Source organism: Sorex fumeus, unplaced genomic scaffold (genome assembly GCF_029834395.1).
Source record: "Sorex fumeus unplaced genomic scaffold, SorFum_2.1 ptg000009l, whole genome shotgun sequence".
Lineage (NCBI taxonomy): Eukaryota > Metazoa > Chordata > Mammalia > Eulipotyphla > Soricidae > Sorex > Sorex fumeus.
The window spans coordinates 26,148,722-26,165,397 of record NW_026606066.1 but is presented as its reverse complement, the minus strand read 5'-3'; the positions used below and the strand labels follow the sequence as shown (position 1 = coordinate 26,165,397).

At 41.0% G+C, this 16,676-nt stretch overlaps 1 protein-coding gene across 1 annotated transcript in view; it reads right to left on the bottom strand.

Annotated features, from left to right (window-relative positions):
- The window catches only part of CDCA7 (cell division cycle associated 7), a 37,501-nt gene extending 25,192 nt beyond the window's left edge, over positions 1–12,309 (bottom strand). Inside the window, exon 1 of the mRNA XM_056110478.1 lies at positions 12,254–12,309. Coding sequence (XP_055966453.1) covers positions 12,254–12,309 — 56 coding nt within the window. The remainder of the gene's footprint in view (positions 1–12,253) is intronic.
- Positions 12,310–16,676: the final 4,367 nt, after the last annotated feature.

Here is a 16,676-nt window from a genome sequence, read left to right as displayed (position 1 = left end):
GGTTGCTGGTGAAATGTATCACTTTTAGATGCAATTTCAAAACAAAGCTAATGACCCAGTAGATAGGAGCCCTGACACTGCTCTAAGTCGCAGGCACACATAGTCTTCTCTCAAGCCTTGAAACATGAACCCCAGCGGTTTCTAAAACCAGGGACTTTCAGCAGACCAGAGGCACCTGGAGACAAAGAGCCACAAGAGTTTTCACTGTCAGAAAACACAGGTTGCAGTCACTCAGGCCACAAATCTCTATTTTTAAATTACCCCCTAATTATAGAATTACCCTTTTGGTGCCTACTCTTAGGAGTACAAAGGCAAGAAACGTCAACGGCCTCCTGCTCTCCCTGTGCAGCCAGGAGTCACTCTGTGGTCTGTGGGCGGGCCCCGTTCCTTCCACTCTGGTTCACTTTCATCCACAAATGTCACATCCCCAGACCACCGCTATGTTTGTTTTGGATCATGATAGCATGGTTTTAAGTAGGTGTGTGAGCTGACATCTGATAGCCGGTGAGACAAACAGAACCTGAAGACAGGAATGCAAATCTGACCCTTTTTAGCCAAAATGTGATGCAGGTGTTGAAACATCATTAAAGGCTGGAAGAGAGAAAGTCAAGTTTAGATGCTGAGTCAGCCCAAGTCGAACCAGCAGCCGCTTGACTCTGCCTCTGCCCTAGCTGCTCCCCTTCCATGTCATACATTTTTTAAAAAAATGCGCATGGCAAGGTTTTTTGTTTCTCTCTGCATTTATTGTTTATTTTTTAATGGGCGGGGTGGGGGGAAACTACACATGGAGAAGGGCCATGCAGTGCTAGTATTGAACTCAGAGCTTGAGTATGCAAAGTCTGGACTCCAGTTCTTTGTATTATTTCCCCCCTTTGTTTATTTTTAATTTTCTCACCTACCCCTACTGGTAATAACTAGCGAAAAAAAAAGGTACAAAAAATATCTCTGTTCATTGTATAAACAACTTATTCTAAACTGTATAGTTTGGAATTTTCCAGTTTCTTGCTTATTATAAAATTTTTATTTATTTTATTTTTTATAATAATAAAAAAATTTTACGATAGAAAAAGGAGAGAGAACAGAAAGACTATTTATCCAATAAAGTAAAGAAAGGAAAAATTGAGACCGGAGTTAAGAGCTGGGAGTGAGCCTTGACTACCAATAGCTGTGGCCCAAAAAACAAAACCCAAACCCAATGTTACCTAAACTATGGTTACGGTTACGGTCCTCCCATTGTTCATCGATTTGCTCGAGCGGGCCCAGTAACGTCTCCATCATGAGACTTGTTGTTACTGTGTTTGGCATATCGAATACGTCACGGGTAGCTTACCAGGCTCTGCCGTGCGGGCGAGATACTCTCGGTAGCTTGCCGAGTTCTCCGAGAGGGGCGGAGGAATCGAACTCGGGTTGGCCATGTTGGCTGCTTGTAAGGCAAACGCCCTACTGCTGTGCTATCGCTCTAGCCCACCTAAACTATAATAATAATAATAATAACAACAACAACAATAATGATAATAATTAAAGATATTCTAAAGAAGACCGGGGCTTGAGTCTGGAGTACACTGGCTCTTCATCTTTCTTGGGTCCCTCTAAGACAGGGGTACACAACATCCAGCCTGTGTGCTATGTAAGGCCCATAAAATCATGGGTACATGACAGAATTGGCATGGATGTTTCTCTTTGGTTGCCCAGTTATCTGTATTGTATGGGCCACAGTTAAGGTGATAAATATCCAAACAGACTTTGGCAGGATAAAATGCTCCCCATCTCTGCTCTAAGAAAGCAAGATACCATTGGACCAGAGCAATAATACAGCAGGTAGGGTGATTGCCTTGCATGTGACCTATAAGGTATCAATCCCCAGCATCCTATATGGTCCCCTAAGTACTTCTAAGAGTAATTCCTGAGTACAGAGCCAGGATTAACACCTGAGCATCGATAGATGTGACCCACAAACTAATAGAAAAAGAAAACAAGATGCCATATTGTGAGCAAACCAAGGTTCACTGTTGCTACAGGGAACTAAGACTTTTGATCTAACAGCCTCCAAGTAGTTGAAACCTGCAAACATCAACAGAAATGAACTTGTACACTGATACTTTAGTCTAGTTAAATCTTGCAGTGATGACAGCCTAGCAAGAGCTTGACCACAATCTCATGAGAGGTCTTGGGCAGAAGCATTCAGCTATGTTGTTCTTCTATGCCCAACCCATAGAAATAACATCTTAATATTGGTTGTTTGAAATTGCTACACTTTGAGTATAATTTATTAAGCAGCGAAAGTATCAGTCTACTATCCGAATACGAAGAGGAAGAGAACAAATGACAAATGTACAAAGTTAACACTGAAAAAAGACATAGGCCAAATATAGAAAAAGTGGCATGGGGAAGGGAGTTAGGGAGAGAGGGTGACAGTGTGAGGGTGGAGAAAAGAAAGAAATTAAAAATATGGGGAGAAACCATTAGAGGGGCAGCATATTTCTCACCAGAGAAAGTGATGAACAATTTTCTTCTGTGTTGAAAGAACAGTCAATGCATTATCTTATGTCTGACACCCCACGATGGGCGCCAGCTGTCTGAGTTACCATCCCACGGTGACCAGGATTCCCTGGTGCATTCAGGGCCAATGACCCTGACTGATGGATGAAACCCACAGACTGGTAACCAGTGACACTTTATTCAAATCAATCAGGATTATTATAGAGAAATCGTTTGCTCTAGGAGCGATAGCACAGCGGTAGGGCACTGGCCTTGCACGCAGCCAACATGGCCGACCCGAGTTCGATTCCTCCGCCCCTCTCAGAGAGCCCGGCAAGCTACCGAGGGTATCTCCCCCGCACGGCAGAGCCTGGAAAGCTCCCCGTGACGTATTCGATATGCCAGACACAGTAACAACAAAGTCTCCAATGGAGACGTTACTGGGCCCACTCGAGCAAATCGATGATCAACGGGAGGGCCTTTACTTCACTTTATAGAGAAATCGTGAAGCGTTGGGAGACAGTAATTACACATAGGTGCGGTTGAACATTAACATAAATAAAGAATAGGTGTAAAGCCCCTTCCTTGGGGGAAATTCTTCTTGGAGGTCTACCCAAGGACGGAATTCCATCTAGGGGCTCCAGCACTCTAGATTGCTTCTAGGAGATTCACCCAAGGGTGGAATACCATCTAAGAACATATTGCCCCCCATCTTTACTAGTAATGCATTTAAACAATCATATTAAATTTACTTCTTACTAATATTTCTCGTCATTTTGTATGAACACAGTAAGAGATACAGACTTTTATCTATATCCTAGATTAAACTTAAGATGGTCTCTCTGTACTTATGGCAAAGGTAAAGGGTGACTTTTCCTGGAGACATCCTGATATTTTTTCCTAGACAACAGTCCTTGGGCCAGGTTGATCATCTTTATTAAATCGTTAGTTGATGTAGTTAGCAAACAAAGATTATAAATCAGTTTTTACAATTATACTTGAGGACACAAATAAAAATACCTTATAAAAATAACCAGATATCAGCAAAAGAGTCAAAAACATAGAAAAGGAACTAAATTGTACAATTCTGGAGTTGAAAAATAAGATAACCAAAATAAGGTATCTAAAAAACTTGCTTCACAAAAGATTGAAGATGATACAATAAGAGAACATAAAGAGAAATCATTAGAATAATTCAGTTAATAAAATCATCATTTAGATCATTAGAAGGATCCAAGCAGAGATAAAATATGGACAGGGGTGAGTGGAGAGGGGGCAGTCAGAACAGGGCCTAAGTGATTTCTGGGCCAATGTGAAAAATTCTAACACATGATTCTAACACATGAAAGAAAACTGAGAGAATGGGATTATATAAACATGGAAATAGTAGCTGAGATGTCCCCAAATTTATAAGTTCAAGAAGCTCAGTGAACCACAAGCAGGATAGATTTCTTTTAAATAAACTACATTTATGATATTATACTAAACTTTATAAAACTCAAAGATGAACAGAAAAATGTTAAAAGCAATAGGAAAAAAAAGACAAGTTACGCAGAATAGAACACAAATGACCAATGACTTCTGACTGCTCTTCAAAACGATTTATTTGTTAAGCATTCCAAAGTGTAAGTTTGAGCATATTTCAGTTTTAGCATAGTATCAGTCCAAAAAGCTAATAGACTGCATGTCCATGACACCCTGCACAGAATTCCTGAGAATTTTTTCTTTAGTCCCGTCCTTCAAAATATATCAAAGAACCAGTTACTCTAGAGTGCTATAACTAAAACCTTGTTATATTAAGAAAATAAAATTGTGTCTGCATTATATAAATAAGTGTTACCACTAGGTTGCCATTATCAACTTCTGCAAAGTCAAGGTAGAAAAGGCCCAGCAGCAGAGACTTTAGAAAAAGAATCGCTGATTAAATTGGATTATCATTCTGACAGCCGTTTTTTTTCTAATCTCTAGTCAATGCTGTCTCCCTGGGGGTTTATTTTCTTTATATTCTTTAGATATCAAAAGTGTTACTTTTCAGGTGATATTGACCTGATCCAGGACTAGAGTCAGATGACTTAAAAGAAAATTTTATACCTCTCTTCAGGATCAAGATCAATGTAGGGGGAAAAAAAAAAAGAAAAGGTAACAATGGCTATTTCTGAAATTGAAGAAGTTTCATCAGAGACATTCAAACAAATGAACTTATAGAGGTATTTTAAAGTACCTTCACAATGGTTGGAAAAGAGAAAGCAAAAATCAAATAAAAATATAAATCAGAAGTGGAATTGAACATGTAATACTGATTCTTAAAAAATTTAACAGCCTAGAAGGATAAAAACATCTCAGGGGACCAAAGATAGAACCTCTTAGAATTCTCAACAACCTTTTACATTAAAGTTATAAGACCTGATTCTAACAATGGCACTGGACTGAAGGTCTGCTACCTTTGAATTCTCTAATCTCTCTTTCCTGTCCTCACTTCTCTCCTCTTGTGCCACCCATTTATCTCTGTCTCATGGACAGAGGAAAGTTGTTACTGAACAGTGTTCTCCTACCTTCAGCTATCCCACCACTAAGGTCTCATGTTTTACCATTATAGCATAATCCTGTATTGTTAGCACTTGGATAGTCAATCTAACACAGACTCATTTTCTTTCTTTTTAGGGTGGCCATACCTGGTGATGCCTAGGGGTTACTCCTGGCTCTTCATTCAGGAATCACTCATGGGAGTTCTCAGGGGACTATATCGGATACTAGAGATGGAACCCAAGTAGGCTGCATGCAAGGCAAGCATCATACCTGCTGTACTATCTCTCCAGCCCCATACTGACTCATTTTCTAAATCTTGTACAAATTTAAAATTATACCTACAGCTGGAAAAAGCAGTATTCAGTCAAACAATAAAGGGATAAATATACAACAAAACAAACACAAACACTGTCCTCCCATTGTTCATCGATTTGCTTTAACGGGACCAGTAATGTCTCCATTTTGAGACTTGTTGTTACTGTGTTTGGCATATCGAATACGTCACGGGTAGCTTGCCAGGCTTTGCTGTGTGGGCGGGATACTCTCTCGGTAGCTTGCCGGGCTCTCCGAGGGGATGGAGGAACCGAACCTGGCTCGACTGGGCTAGCTGCACGCAAGGCAAACACCCTACAGCTGTGCTATTGCTCCAGCCCAACAACATGACTATTAAATTATATTGGGTATATTATCTTCCAATATGGGAGATGCCTTCCCTAGAAGTAGTAGTAGTAGAAGTAGTAGTAGTAGTAGTAGTAGTAGTAGTAGTAGTAATAGTAATGGTAGTAGTAGTAGTTCATGAGGCCTTATGTTTGGGGCCCACTTTTGGCTCAGTGCAAGGGTATCACTTCCAGTAGTGCTCAGGGGACTGTGCAGTGCCAGGGACTGAACCCAGGTCTCCCACACGTAGAGCATATACTTAGTTCTTTGATCTATCTCTCCACCCAGAGACCTATGGTCTCTTGAACAAAACAAAAAATATCTGATTTGTCAAATAGTATTATTGATATCAGTCTGAGGCTCTCCTCTGTAGTTAGAAGATGTTTAAACGACTAAAGAGAATCAAGAGTTCTTTGTTGATAATAGAAGTCTATCTAGTACTAGAATAACTCTCTTATATATAACAATTATAAACGGTGCATAAAATGTAATCAAACAACTCTTTGAAGACAATGGAAGGGAGCCAAAACCAGGCAGAAACTGGAGGGGTTTCAAGTCTTAAAACCAGATAACTACATGGATGGATGAGACCCGCTTTCATCTTTTTGTTTGTTTCTGTTCTGGTCAAGCCCAGTAGTGCCATAGCGTGCCAGGGCTCCAACGCAGGCATCCAGCCTTTGGACCATCTCCTTGGACTGAGATCCACTTTTATACACATATTCCCATGTAGCACATGTTAGTTATAATTTAAGCAGAAATCTGTTTTCTTACTGACTTGAAGTGCCGGAGGCTAGTATTTTGGAGTATGAGTTGCTGTAAATTTAAGGAGAAAATTTTGAAAGGAAAGAGAAGGGCCTCTAAATCCCCTCAAATAATTCCTTACCCCTTCTACATATGCATGCAGAAATAATTCTTAAGAGTCCAGGGGAAAGCAATAATTGGCAGTCTACACTAATGGAGTTAATGTATCCGTTGCTTTCTACTTGTGGAGAGAGAAAACTTCAAGTCTGGCTACTGCTCAAACAAAAAGTTCTCATAAATAGAGATTTGGGGGAAATCTTCAGGATATCATAAAACAAAGTCTTCACCAGCATAAAACAATCAGCCAGTAACTGAATCATCTACAGAGCATCTTCAACACTCCTGAGAAATAATACTAGAACCAGAGTCTCAAAATATCATCTATAATGTTCAATACAACTATGAAATTGCTAGACTGAAAACAAAAAAATTTAACCCATAGTCAAGAAAAAGTAGTTTGAATAAAACATACCCTGAGATGATTCAGAAGTCAGAATAATCAGACAAGAACTTTAGAACAGCCATTTATATTGTTTCAAAAACTTGAGGGATGGTCCTAATGAGGATTTTTGCAATAGCATTGTTAGATCCATCACGACCTATCAAGTTGTCAAGTGATTCCATAGGTGGAAAGAGATTTTTAAAAATACTACTAATAATTTGAGACATTACTTTGTCTAAAGTTTTTCCTACACTTAAGCATACCAAATTCTTTTTAAAATAATTGTTATTTATTGAATCATCGTGAGAGCAGTTACAAAGTTTTCGGTTTAAGTCTCGGTCATACAATGATGAAACACTCATCCTTTCACCAGTGCACATTTTCCACCACCAAAACCCCCAGAATATCCCCCTTCCCAAACCCTCCCCCTACCTGTGTGGCAGACGATTTCCACATTACTCTCTCTCTACTTTGATTACATTCAATATTTTGACACCGGACCCACCATTATTACTTGGGATTTTAACCCAACACTCACATCTGCTGAAAAGGCAACATTAGACCATTTGTTTTCTATTACTGATGATGAATTGCATATAATGCAGATTTTGGAATTCTGAAGTTTTAATAATTAAATCTGGAGGGATTTCTGCTAAAAGTTGCTAGGTTCCGAGATTTGTTTCTAAGTCTCTGGGATCATGGCCGGTAATTAGCAGCTTGATCAGGAGCCAGAGAGGCCCTAATCCTAACAAATTCATCAGACACCTCCTTTCTGGAGGGAGGTGGGACATTGTCTCCTCTGTAACTATTTTCCTGCTAAGACAGAATGATAGACTTAAATTCAGAATAGAAGTTTTCTTATTTGTATGGATACCCCCATTATCTGTTTCATCCCCGGCCCAGGAATGGGGGTGCATGTACTTGAGTGTCTTGGGTAGTTCAAATTCCTGGTGAAGTTGGAGACAGCACGACACCCCAATTTCTCTTGCCAACCTTCTTTTGAGGAATGAAACAGAGGGGCAGATATCTTAGTGAGAGCGCCCATCCTTAGGAAGGGACAGATGGATTTGAGGGTGAAGCACTATATCCTGCACTAATAATGAATCCTAAGTATTTGACTTGGGTTTTACAAATACCAGCCTTTTCTGGAGATACTTAGGATTCTTGATCCCCAAGGAACTGAAGAGTAACAATAGTATCAACAGAAGAGTCTCCTAATGCTGGTATGCAAGAAGATGAAACCTGCTGGCAAGTCTTAGTTTGTTGGTTTGCTTTTTATTTTTGTTTGAGGACCACACCTGAAGGTTCTCAGAGTCTCCTCCTGGATCTGCACTTGGGGATTGCTCTAGTAGTGCTGAAGGTGAAATTCCTACATGAAAAGCATATATTCAGTCAAGTGAGTCATCTCTCATGCCCAATTCTTCTTTTAGTGATAAAGAAGCAATGCTTATTACAGGGAGGAAAGGCAACCTCTGGAGTTGGCTTTCTAGGGCTCTTTACATGAGAAGAGAGAAAATGATGGGCCAAGAAATGAAGTTGAGAGAGATTAAGAGGAGAGGCTGACTCATCTTCCTGTCTCTAGTCATCATCAGTAACAACCCACCTTGTCATCTGCTAATTTCCTCCCAGTCAGCAAGTATTTGAACACGTACATACTCCTATTTTCATTTCTTAATGGGTCTCCATCAGCTACAGAAGCAAAATTCAAGTATTCCAGCCCAGCCTAGTAACTTGGTTTTATTTCATTATCCTACTCAATAACTGTCCTTGACAATTAGTTTTGGGAATTAACAAAATAAAGACCTCATCTGAAAAGGAGTTACTCCATTTCCTTCCCCTTTGCCAGTTACCCAAAAGGATTTGTGAAGGCTAGACCCCCATTTAGGAGATGAGATACTCCATCAGGAAGAAAAAAAGGAAGAAAGGAAGGGAGGGAGGGAGGGAGGGAGGGAAGGAAGGAAGGAAGGAAGGAAGGAAGGAAGGAAGGAAGGAAGGTCATTAAACACTCAGAGTCTTTCCCCTTGACAATGCCCTAGCAACATATGCTTATGGGCACAGATAGCCCCAAACTTGAGGCAGCTTGAGGAGCCTAGCAGTTGGTCTGGTATTAACTCAGGGATAGGGTGCTCACAGGTATGAGGTACTGACACATAAAAAAAAAGGAAGAAGTGGGGGTAGAAGAGGAGGCAGGGCGAGGGAGACAGACAGACAAGGAAAAGGACCAAAAAAAATCCTATGAAAGTCAGCCTTGCAGAGGAAGGGTCACACTCCACTCTGGAAATGACCCTGCCCACATCCCTCAAATCTGAGTGTACAGTTTTTTTCTCTTAACTTCATGGTGTATTATTTTGGGGTGACCTTCATTCTAAATCTGGTGTATAATTTCTTCCTTTTACTTTATGGCACTCTCTCCTCTTCTATCTCCTAAATAAAAGTATTTTGTTGCATTGTTCTTTGAAATTATTTTTCATGGGGGAGAGGAGGTTAAGTCATAGCTGGCAGTGTTCAGGGGCAACTCTTAGGAGTCGGGTTCGGCCACATGCGTGGCAAGTGTTTTTTATTTTGTTTTGTTTGGGGGCCACAGTCAGCGGTGCTCAGTGTTTACTGCTGGCTTTGTATTAGGAATCACTCCTGGAGGGACTCTAATACCACATGGGATGCCAGAGATCTAACTGTGGTCAGTCACTTGATGGCTTTCCTGTCTCAACAGCTCCAGGCCAATGCTTTAACCCCATTGCTATCTCTCTCAACCCTTCTGAAATTCTTTACAGTGAGAACATCTGCCTTCCTGCTGCCCACTCCTATTCCCTCAAGCTTTTCTCCTCTTGTCTCTATAAACTCTCCAGGTAAGCAGAGAAGACTACAGTGTTCACAAATCTTTTTGTTTCTTGCTCTTGCCCTAGTACTCCCCTGTTCATCCCTTTGGGAGAGTTTTCTAAATTTGCACGTGTTTCTCTTCAAAAATTGATAATCCAGCGCCAAAATGAAAGGAAATAATCCCCATAATGGCAATGCACTGGTTTAGACCTGCTCGCTTCACGAGCTTGACTATCTTAGAGTTTGCAAAGACCCCTCCGGTCTTCACAATACTTTCCACATACCAGAATCCACCAGATCCAAGTAAAACCACAGCAGCAGGGGTTCTTTTATTTATTGGGTGCTTTTGTTTGTTTGTTTGTTTTGTTTGGTGGGCTTGGAGGACCATGTGGGGTGCTAGGAATTGAACCCAAGTTGGCTAATTGCAAGACAATCAATATCTCCATTCCCATGTTATTAAGTAGACATAATGGAACTTCTCAGTAATCCCCAACCTCTCACCACCACCGGTATGATTTTCAGCAGTTTGGAAGCTTATTAATAAGTGAAAATTAGACAAAAATGTTTTGGGCAAGAAAGATAACTCAAGGCTCAGAGTGCATCCTTGGCCAGATTTGATCTCCAGCACTACATGGTCCCCTGAGCACTTCTGGGAGGGACTCATCCCTCCAAAGATTCTTCACAATGTACAATCCATCACAAAAACACTTCTGCAAATTTCCATCCTCTCAGGAAAGCACAGTGATTTATTTTTTTGTGTTTTGTCTGATATAAAATCTTAGGAGGTATAGTTCTGGCTCAAGTTTTCTCTCAGTTGCCAAAGCAACATGTCTCATCTGGCTCAGAGGAATGATAAAATTAGCTCAAAGGTCTTCTCCTTATGGAAGTCGAAATTCACAGGAGTTAGTATCTTTGAAGCATATCTTCAGTGGCTTTGGGAGTTGGGCTTAACATGCTATGGTTTGGGACTGAAGAGAATGTGCAAATATGAAGGTGCTTGCCTAGCATGCAGCTCTAGTTGCCACCTTGGTTCTAATCCTGGGGCTGCAATCTTCCCCTGAACACCACCAGGACTAATCCCTGAGCAGAGAGCCAGAAGTAATCCCTGAACACAGCTGGATGTGGTCCAGTTTCCCAACCCCCAAATAAAACAAATTAATTGAAAAGACACACTATATTTAAGGATTAGATGCATTTCTTCATGTCTGGGGACACCAACTGGGTGAAGCCCAAATAAATGACCTGGAATCAGGGATTATTTAAGGCTTCAAACACACCCAAAGAGACTTGAAATTGGCTAGTGGCAGAGCAACTGAGTCACTACAGTACTGTGGTAAACTGGAAGCCCCTAAATCAATTATGCCCTGCCATTAAGCCTACTGTCAAGTCTGTCCTACAGGAAATTACTTTGGAGACTACAGATGCATGATGCTTTCTCCTTACCCTGAACATGACTCTCTCTAGGGTGAGGAAAACTAAACTGAGGCCTGGAGCTTGTGCTTTGGAGGGTATGACCAACTCTCCCTCCCAATATTGCGATCTTTTGGCCCTGGCTAGCTCTGCTGCAGCGAAAGCAGAATTTAAGAACACTTCTTCCATGCTGGTGTGATAGTACAGTGGGCAGGCCATTTACCTTGCATGTGTCCAATCTGGGTTCCATCCCTGGCATCCCATATGGTCTCCTAAGCCCGCCAGGAATCATTCCTGAGCACAGAGACAAGAATAACCCCTGAAAGGTTATCAAGAATATCCCTTTACCTACTTTTAACACTAAGATCTTGCCCAGCATGATCATTCCCTGCTATTCTCAATATTGCAAATCACAATGCCCAGAAGGAAAGAGCAAGAGCAAGAGTGAGTGAGTGAGCAAGTGAGAGCGAGAATGAAAGCGAGAGAGAGGGTAGGGGGAAAGCACCTGCCATAGAGGCAGGAAGGGGGTGGAGGGGTAGAGGGGTTGGGATTGATGGGAGGACACTAGTTCTGGGAAATGTACACTGATGGAGGGATGGGAGTTGTTGGAATACTGTATGACTGAAATCTAATCATGAGCAGCTTTGTAAGGGTATATCTCTTACAATGATTTAAAAAAAAAGTGAAAAAAAAAAGATAACCCTGGGTATTGCTGTGTGTGGCACAAAAACAACAGGAACATTTTTGATCAGGTTCCCAAGTTCCTGGCTTACTAATATCAGATAGTGGAGACTGTACTGTCAAACCCATTTCAACTTCTATTCTCTTTGGTTTACTTTCTTCTTTCTCCTCATGAATATGTGAATGAATATTTCATTGCCAATAAAGCCCCTCTCCCCTAGACAATTATTCTTGGGCTTTTTCTAGGATGACAGTTGTAAAGGAAAGAAATTCTACACCTACCCTACATAAGATGCAACTTTCAGTAAGGGAGTGCTGCCCTGTCAAATTAAAGGGAGAAGGAGGCATACTTGGAGGAGAGAGGTGTGGATGGTCCAAGGCTGATAGAATATAGGCAGAGTTTCTCCAAAACTGCTCTTTTAGGGCTTTTCCAAGCTGTACCTGTTGGGGTCAGTTGCATAGTGGTGGATCCTGGGCAGAGTCTTGATGGCCTCCATCTGGCTCTTACTTTATGACATTCATGTGAAGTTCATTAGCCAATGGCCCTGCGACCTACTGTCTGCTTAGGAAGGTTGCTGTGTCACCAGGCAAGTGTCGCCAGTGAAGAAGCTATTTCTGGGAATAGACCTCTTAGTCTCAGACCCCTTCCTAAATTTCTTTTATGTTTGTATATTTCTGGAACCAGAGAGACAGTACAGTGAAGAAGGCACTTACCTTGCATATGGCTAGTCCAAGTTTGATTCCTGCCACTGCATTTGTTCCCCCGCAAGCCCCACTAGGAGCGATCCCTGAACGCAAAGGCAGGAGTAAGCCCTGAGCACTGCTGGGTGTGGCCCAACTTCTCAGGGATCCTTTCCAAATACCAAAACACAAACAAAAAGAACCCCCACCCCCAACCCCCAAAGAGGCATATCTCAGTACATTCTACTATCCTCAGAAAAAAAAAAAGAAAAAACTATTCCTAGGATGACCTTTTATTTATTTATCTACTTATTTGGCTTGGGCACCCAACTGTGCCCAGGGCTTACTCTTTGCCCTGCATTCAGGGATCACTCCAAGTGGAGCTTGGTGCAGTGCCAAGAATCAATCCAGGATTGGCCATTTAGAAGGTAAATGCTATAATTACTGCGGGATCTCCCTGGCTTTTGTAGAATGCTTAAAAAAAGAAAATCAGAGACATTGGGCCAGAGAGATAGCTCAATAGGCTGGAGTATATGGTTTGCATGTGGGGAGTTTGATTAGATCCCTGGCACCACATAGCTCCCTAAGCACTGCAGATGACACTAAACACAGACCTAAGAGTACGTCCTAATTACAACCAGGTGTGGCCCACATGGAAGCAAACAAGAAAAACAAAAACAAAGAAACAAAAACTAAAACTAAAAACAAACAACACCCCACACTCCCCCCAACACACATACACACACACACACACACACACAAACACACACAAAATTAGACATCTTTGAGATCTTTATTTGGTTTTCATCTTTGTAGTTAAGTCCAAAATTCTTCAGAAAAAAATCTTAACTTTGATAGAGATAATTTTTTCTGTAGTGGTTCCAATGCCAGTTAAACTAAGATAAGCTTCCCCTCAATTCTGCACATCTGAATTTGGATACATTTAGGTCAAACACTACAGGCATGGAAAGTGTTGGGAGGGATTTTTCTTCCCTTGTCTGCACATGGTAATGCTTTGGTTATCAAAAGTTATAATCAGCAAACTCCAGGTATAGTGATTTTGGGGGGAAAATGATTGCTTTATTTTTCATGTTCTCATTAACTTTCAAATGAGAATCAATGTTTAGTCACTCTTTCAATCTTCATGTGACATCAACACTAAAAAAAAAAAACTGAAGGAATATCTGGCTTTTAGGTATGCCTAGACTTTATTTAGCAAAATAACTTATTAACAAACTTAGAGAAACCATCTCACTTAATGGAATGATTGACATAGTGGTGGGGTGAAAAAGTTATCGTCTGAGAAGTTTTATTTGAAAGCAGGTATGAATTTGAAGAGGAAAAATTTCCTCTTATTAGAAATAAAAGTTAGTGTGCACTACCAATTTCCCACTTGAGGAAAACCTTCCTTTTAGAACTCCAGGAACATGCATAGTCTGACTTAGCAACTATAGATTGAAAAAAATATTGAAGGAAAACCCAATATGTCACTGTAAAACACCCTTTGACATATGATTTTTTCATTATTTTAAATTAAATTTTACGTAACATGATTACAATAGTATTATCAGTTTATGATATTAATGAACAGTAACTACTGTTCCTCCCCACCCCCAAGTCCCTCTCTCCTGTCCTTATATCACCTCTTCACTCTCCTTTTTGTTACACTCCTTCACCCATCAAAGTTATTTTGAGCTGGAGGCTAGTAAAAAGCAGTACATGCAAAAACAGCTTCTACTTTACCGCCCAAAGGTAACAGATATGTTCTCCTTTGACTAAACTGGAATCAGCCCAGAAATCACATCCAGGGACTCTTGATTCTTGCTAAACTAGCCCTTATTGCGTGTCACCACAGAATCATTGCATCCTGCTTTCTAGAGAAACTGGTTCAATTAAAAAGCAAATCTTCAAAAAATGGTCATATCCTGCTTTTTGTTTTGGTGTGTGTGGGGAGAGAGGGAGCTTGGGGAGGAGTTTCAGGCTATATCTAGCAGTACTCAGGAGCTCTTCCTGGCTCTGTGCTCAAGAGTAACCCCTGACAGTGCTTAGGGACAGCATATGATACCAGGGATTTGAACCAAGATTGCAGCCACCACAGCCCTCTGTACCAACTCTCCAGCCCTAGATTTGATGTGTTTTTGGGCATAAAATCTGCCATGATTATGGAGTGAAAACCAGCATCTTCTGGGATAGGAAGGTCTTTTTCCCTACGGCCTTACCTCTAACCCAAATCCTTGTGCCTTATCCTTCTCTGCCTGAAAGATGTGAAAGTTTCATTTGCTCATCCTTTTCGTGGGTTTTTAATCTTTTGAGAAGATCCTAATGTTTAAGTTTTTTGACAATTTGAATTTCTGTTATGCTGTTTTTCAAATAATACCATGATCCTAACAGGATGAAGCACACTCGGTCGTGGTCAGGTGTGCAAACTCCTGGTTCGTACTCAGGGATCATTCCTGGCAGTGACTGCGGCTACTTTCTTTGCTTATGCCTTAGAATCTGTGTAAAAATGATAGACTGAGGGACTGGAAAGAGAGTACAGCAGGTAGGGCACTTGCCTTGCACACATTCGACCCCCATTTGATCCTATGGTCTCCTGAGTCCTTCCAGGAGTGATCCCTGAGCATAGAACCAGCTGTGATTTACCCTAAAGCAAAACAAACCCCCCAATGCATTGAGAAGAGACATGGAAGGCCTCTTCTTTCTTTCAAACATGCAAGTGTCCATGAGCAAACTGTCATTTTTTTGAGAACTAAGTACCACTATCATATCCAGAACAAGCAAGCTTTATGGAGAACAAAAGGCTCTCAAGATAATAACTAGATAAGGATCCTTAATTCTTGATTCCAGTCAAAGCCACAATAGCATGACTGGGTCTGAAAGTGACCCCCTTCAGCAGCCACTTGTTTTGAAAAGCTGCGGAGCTAAAGAAATGGCTTCAATAGGACAAAGGTGGTAAACAAACCCAAACTGGAGATAATTCAAGATCTGAAGCATCAGATTAAACATTGAATAAGATAATGTTTATAAAGCACTTAGCATAGAGTAAGCTACCATTAAAGTGTAGTTAATAGTGATTGCTACAAGTGAACATGGAATAGAGGGAGGGATAGGGGGAAAGGAAAGTCATGGAAAATAATATGGGGATGCCTCAAAAAGTAAAAAATAGATCTACCATATGATCCAGTCATTTCACTTCTGGGTATCTATCCTGAGACCACTGAAGAGAAAAGTATAGTCCTATGTTAATTACATTAGTCACAACAACCAAAATGTCATTCAGAGGATGAAATGATAAAGATATATTTATATAAATGTACATATTGTATATACATATATGTTTAGCACTGAGAAAGAAAGGCATTTTGCCATCTGCAAACAGGAAGGGAATGGATTTTAAGAATTTTGTGTATGGGCTGGAGAGAAAGCTCAGGAATCAGGTGTCATGCCTCAAATGAACTAGGACCCAGTTTGATGCCCAGAATCTGACAGCTCCCAGTTCCACCAGGGTGTTCCTGGTCATCCTCAACAACACCACATTGTTTTCCTGAGCATTGAACCACCCAGTCCCTCTGGCATAATAGCACCAGGATCAACCTAGGTAGGCCCTGGCTTCCCTGAGTACTGCTTGGAACCTTTCTACACTCTCCCTGAAAGAGGATTTTAGGTAAAGTGAGATATGTCAGAGAAAGAGGACTGGAAATACAGTACAGGAGGTAAGATATTTGCCATGTATGACGCTGACCCAGTTTGATCCCCGGCACCACATAAGGCCCCCTAAGCACTGTCAGGTCCCCTAAGCATAGAGTCAGGAATAGACCCTGAGCACTGTTCTCCCCCACCCCCCACCCCCGACACACACAACCCCAACCCCTACAGAATAAAAGTGAGGGAAAGACAAATATGGTATGATATTACTTGTATGTGGAATCTGGAAAAGCTAATCTGTTAAAAACAGAAAGAGGTAGCTACTGTGGTGGGAAGGTAGGAGAGAGGTATAAACCCAATAAGTCTCAAGCATGGAACAATGAGGATAGACAGCAGTGATGTTTTCTTCTCACTAAGCTTGCCAAGACACTTGATCTTAACTGTTCTGACCATTGTGCTATAATAAATATGATGTGCTAGAGAGAATACTGAGCACTACAGTGGCGTTCACATGATATCATATCATTGTATTGTACCT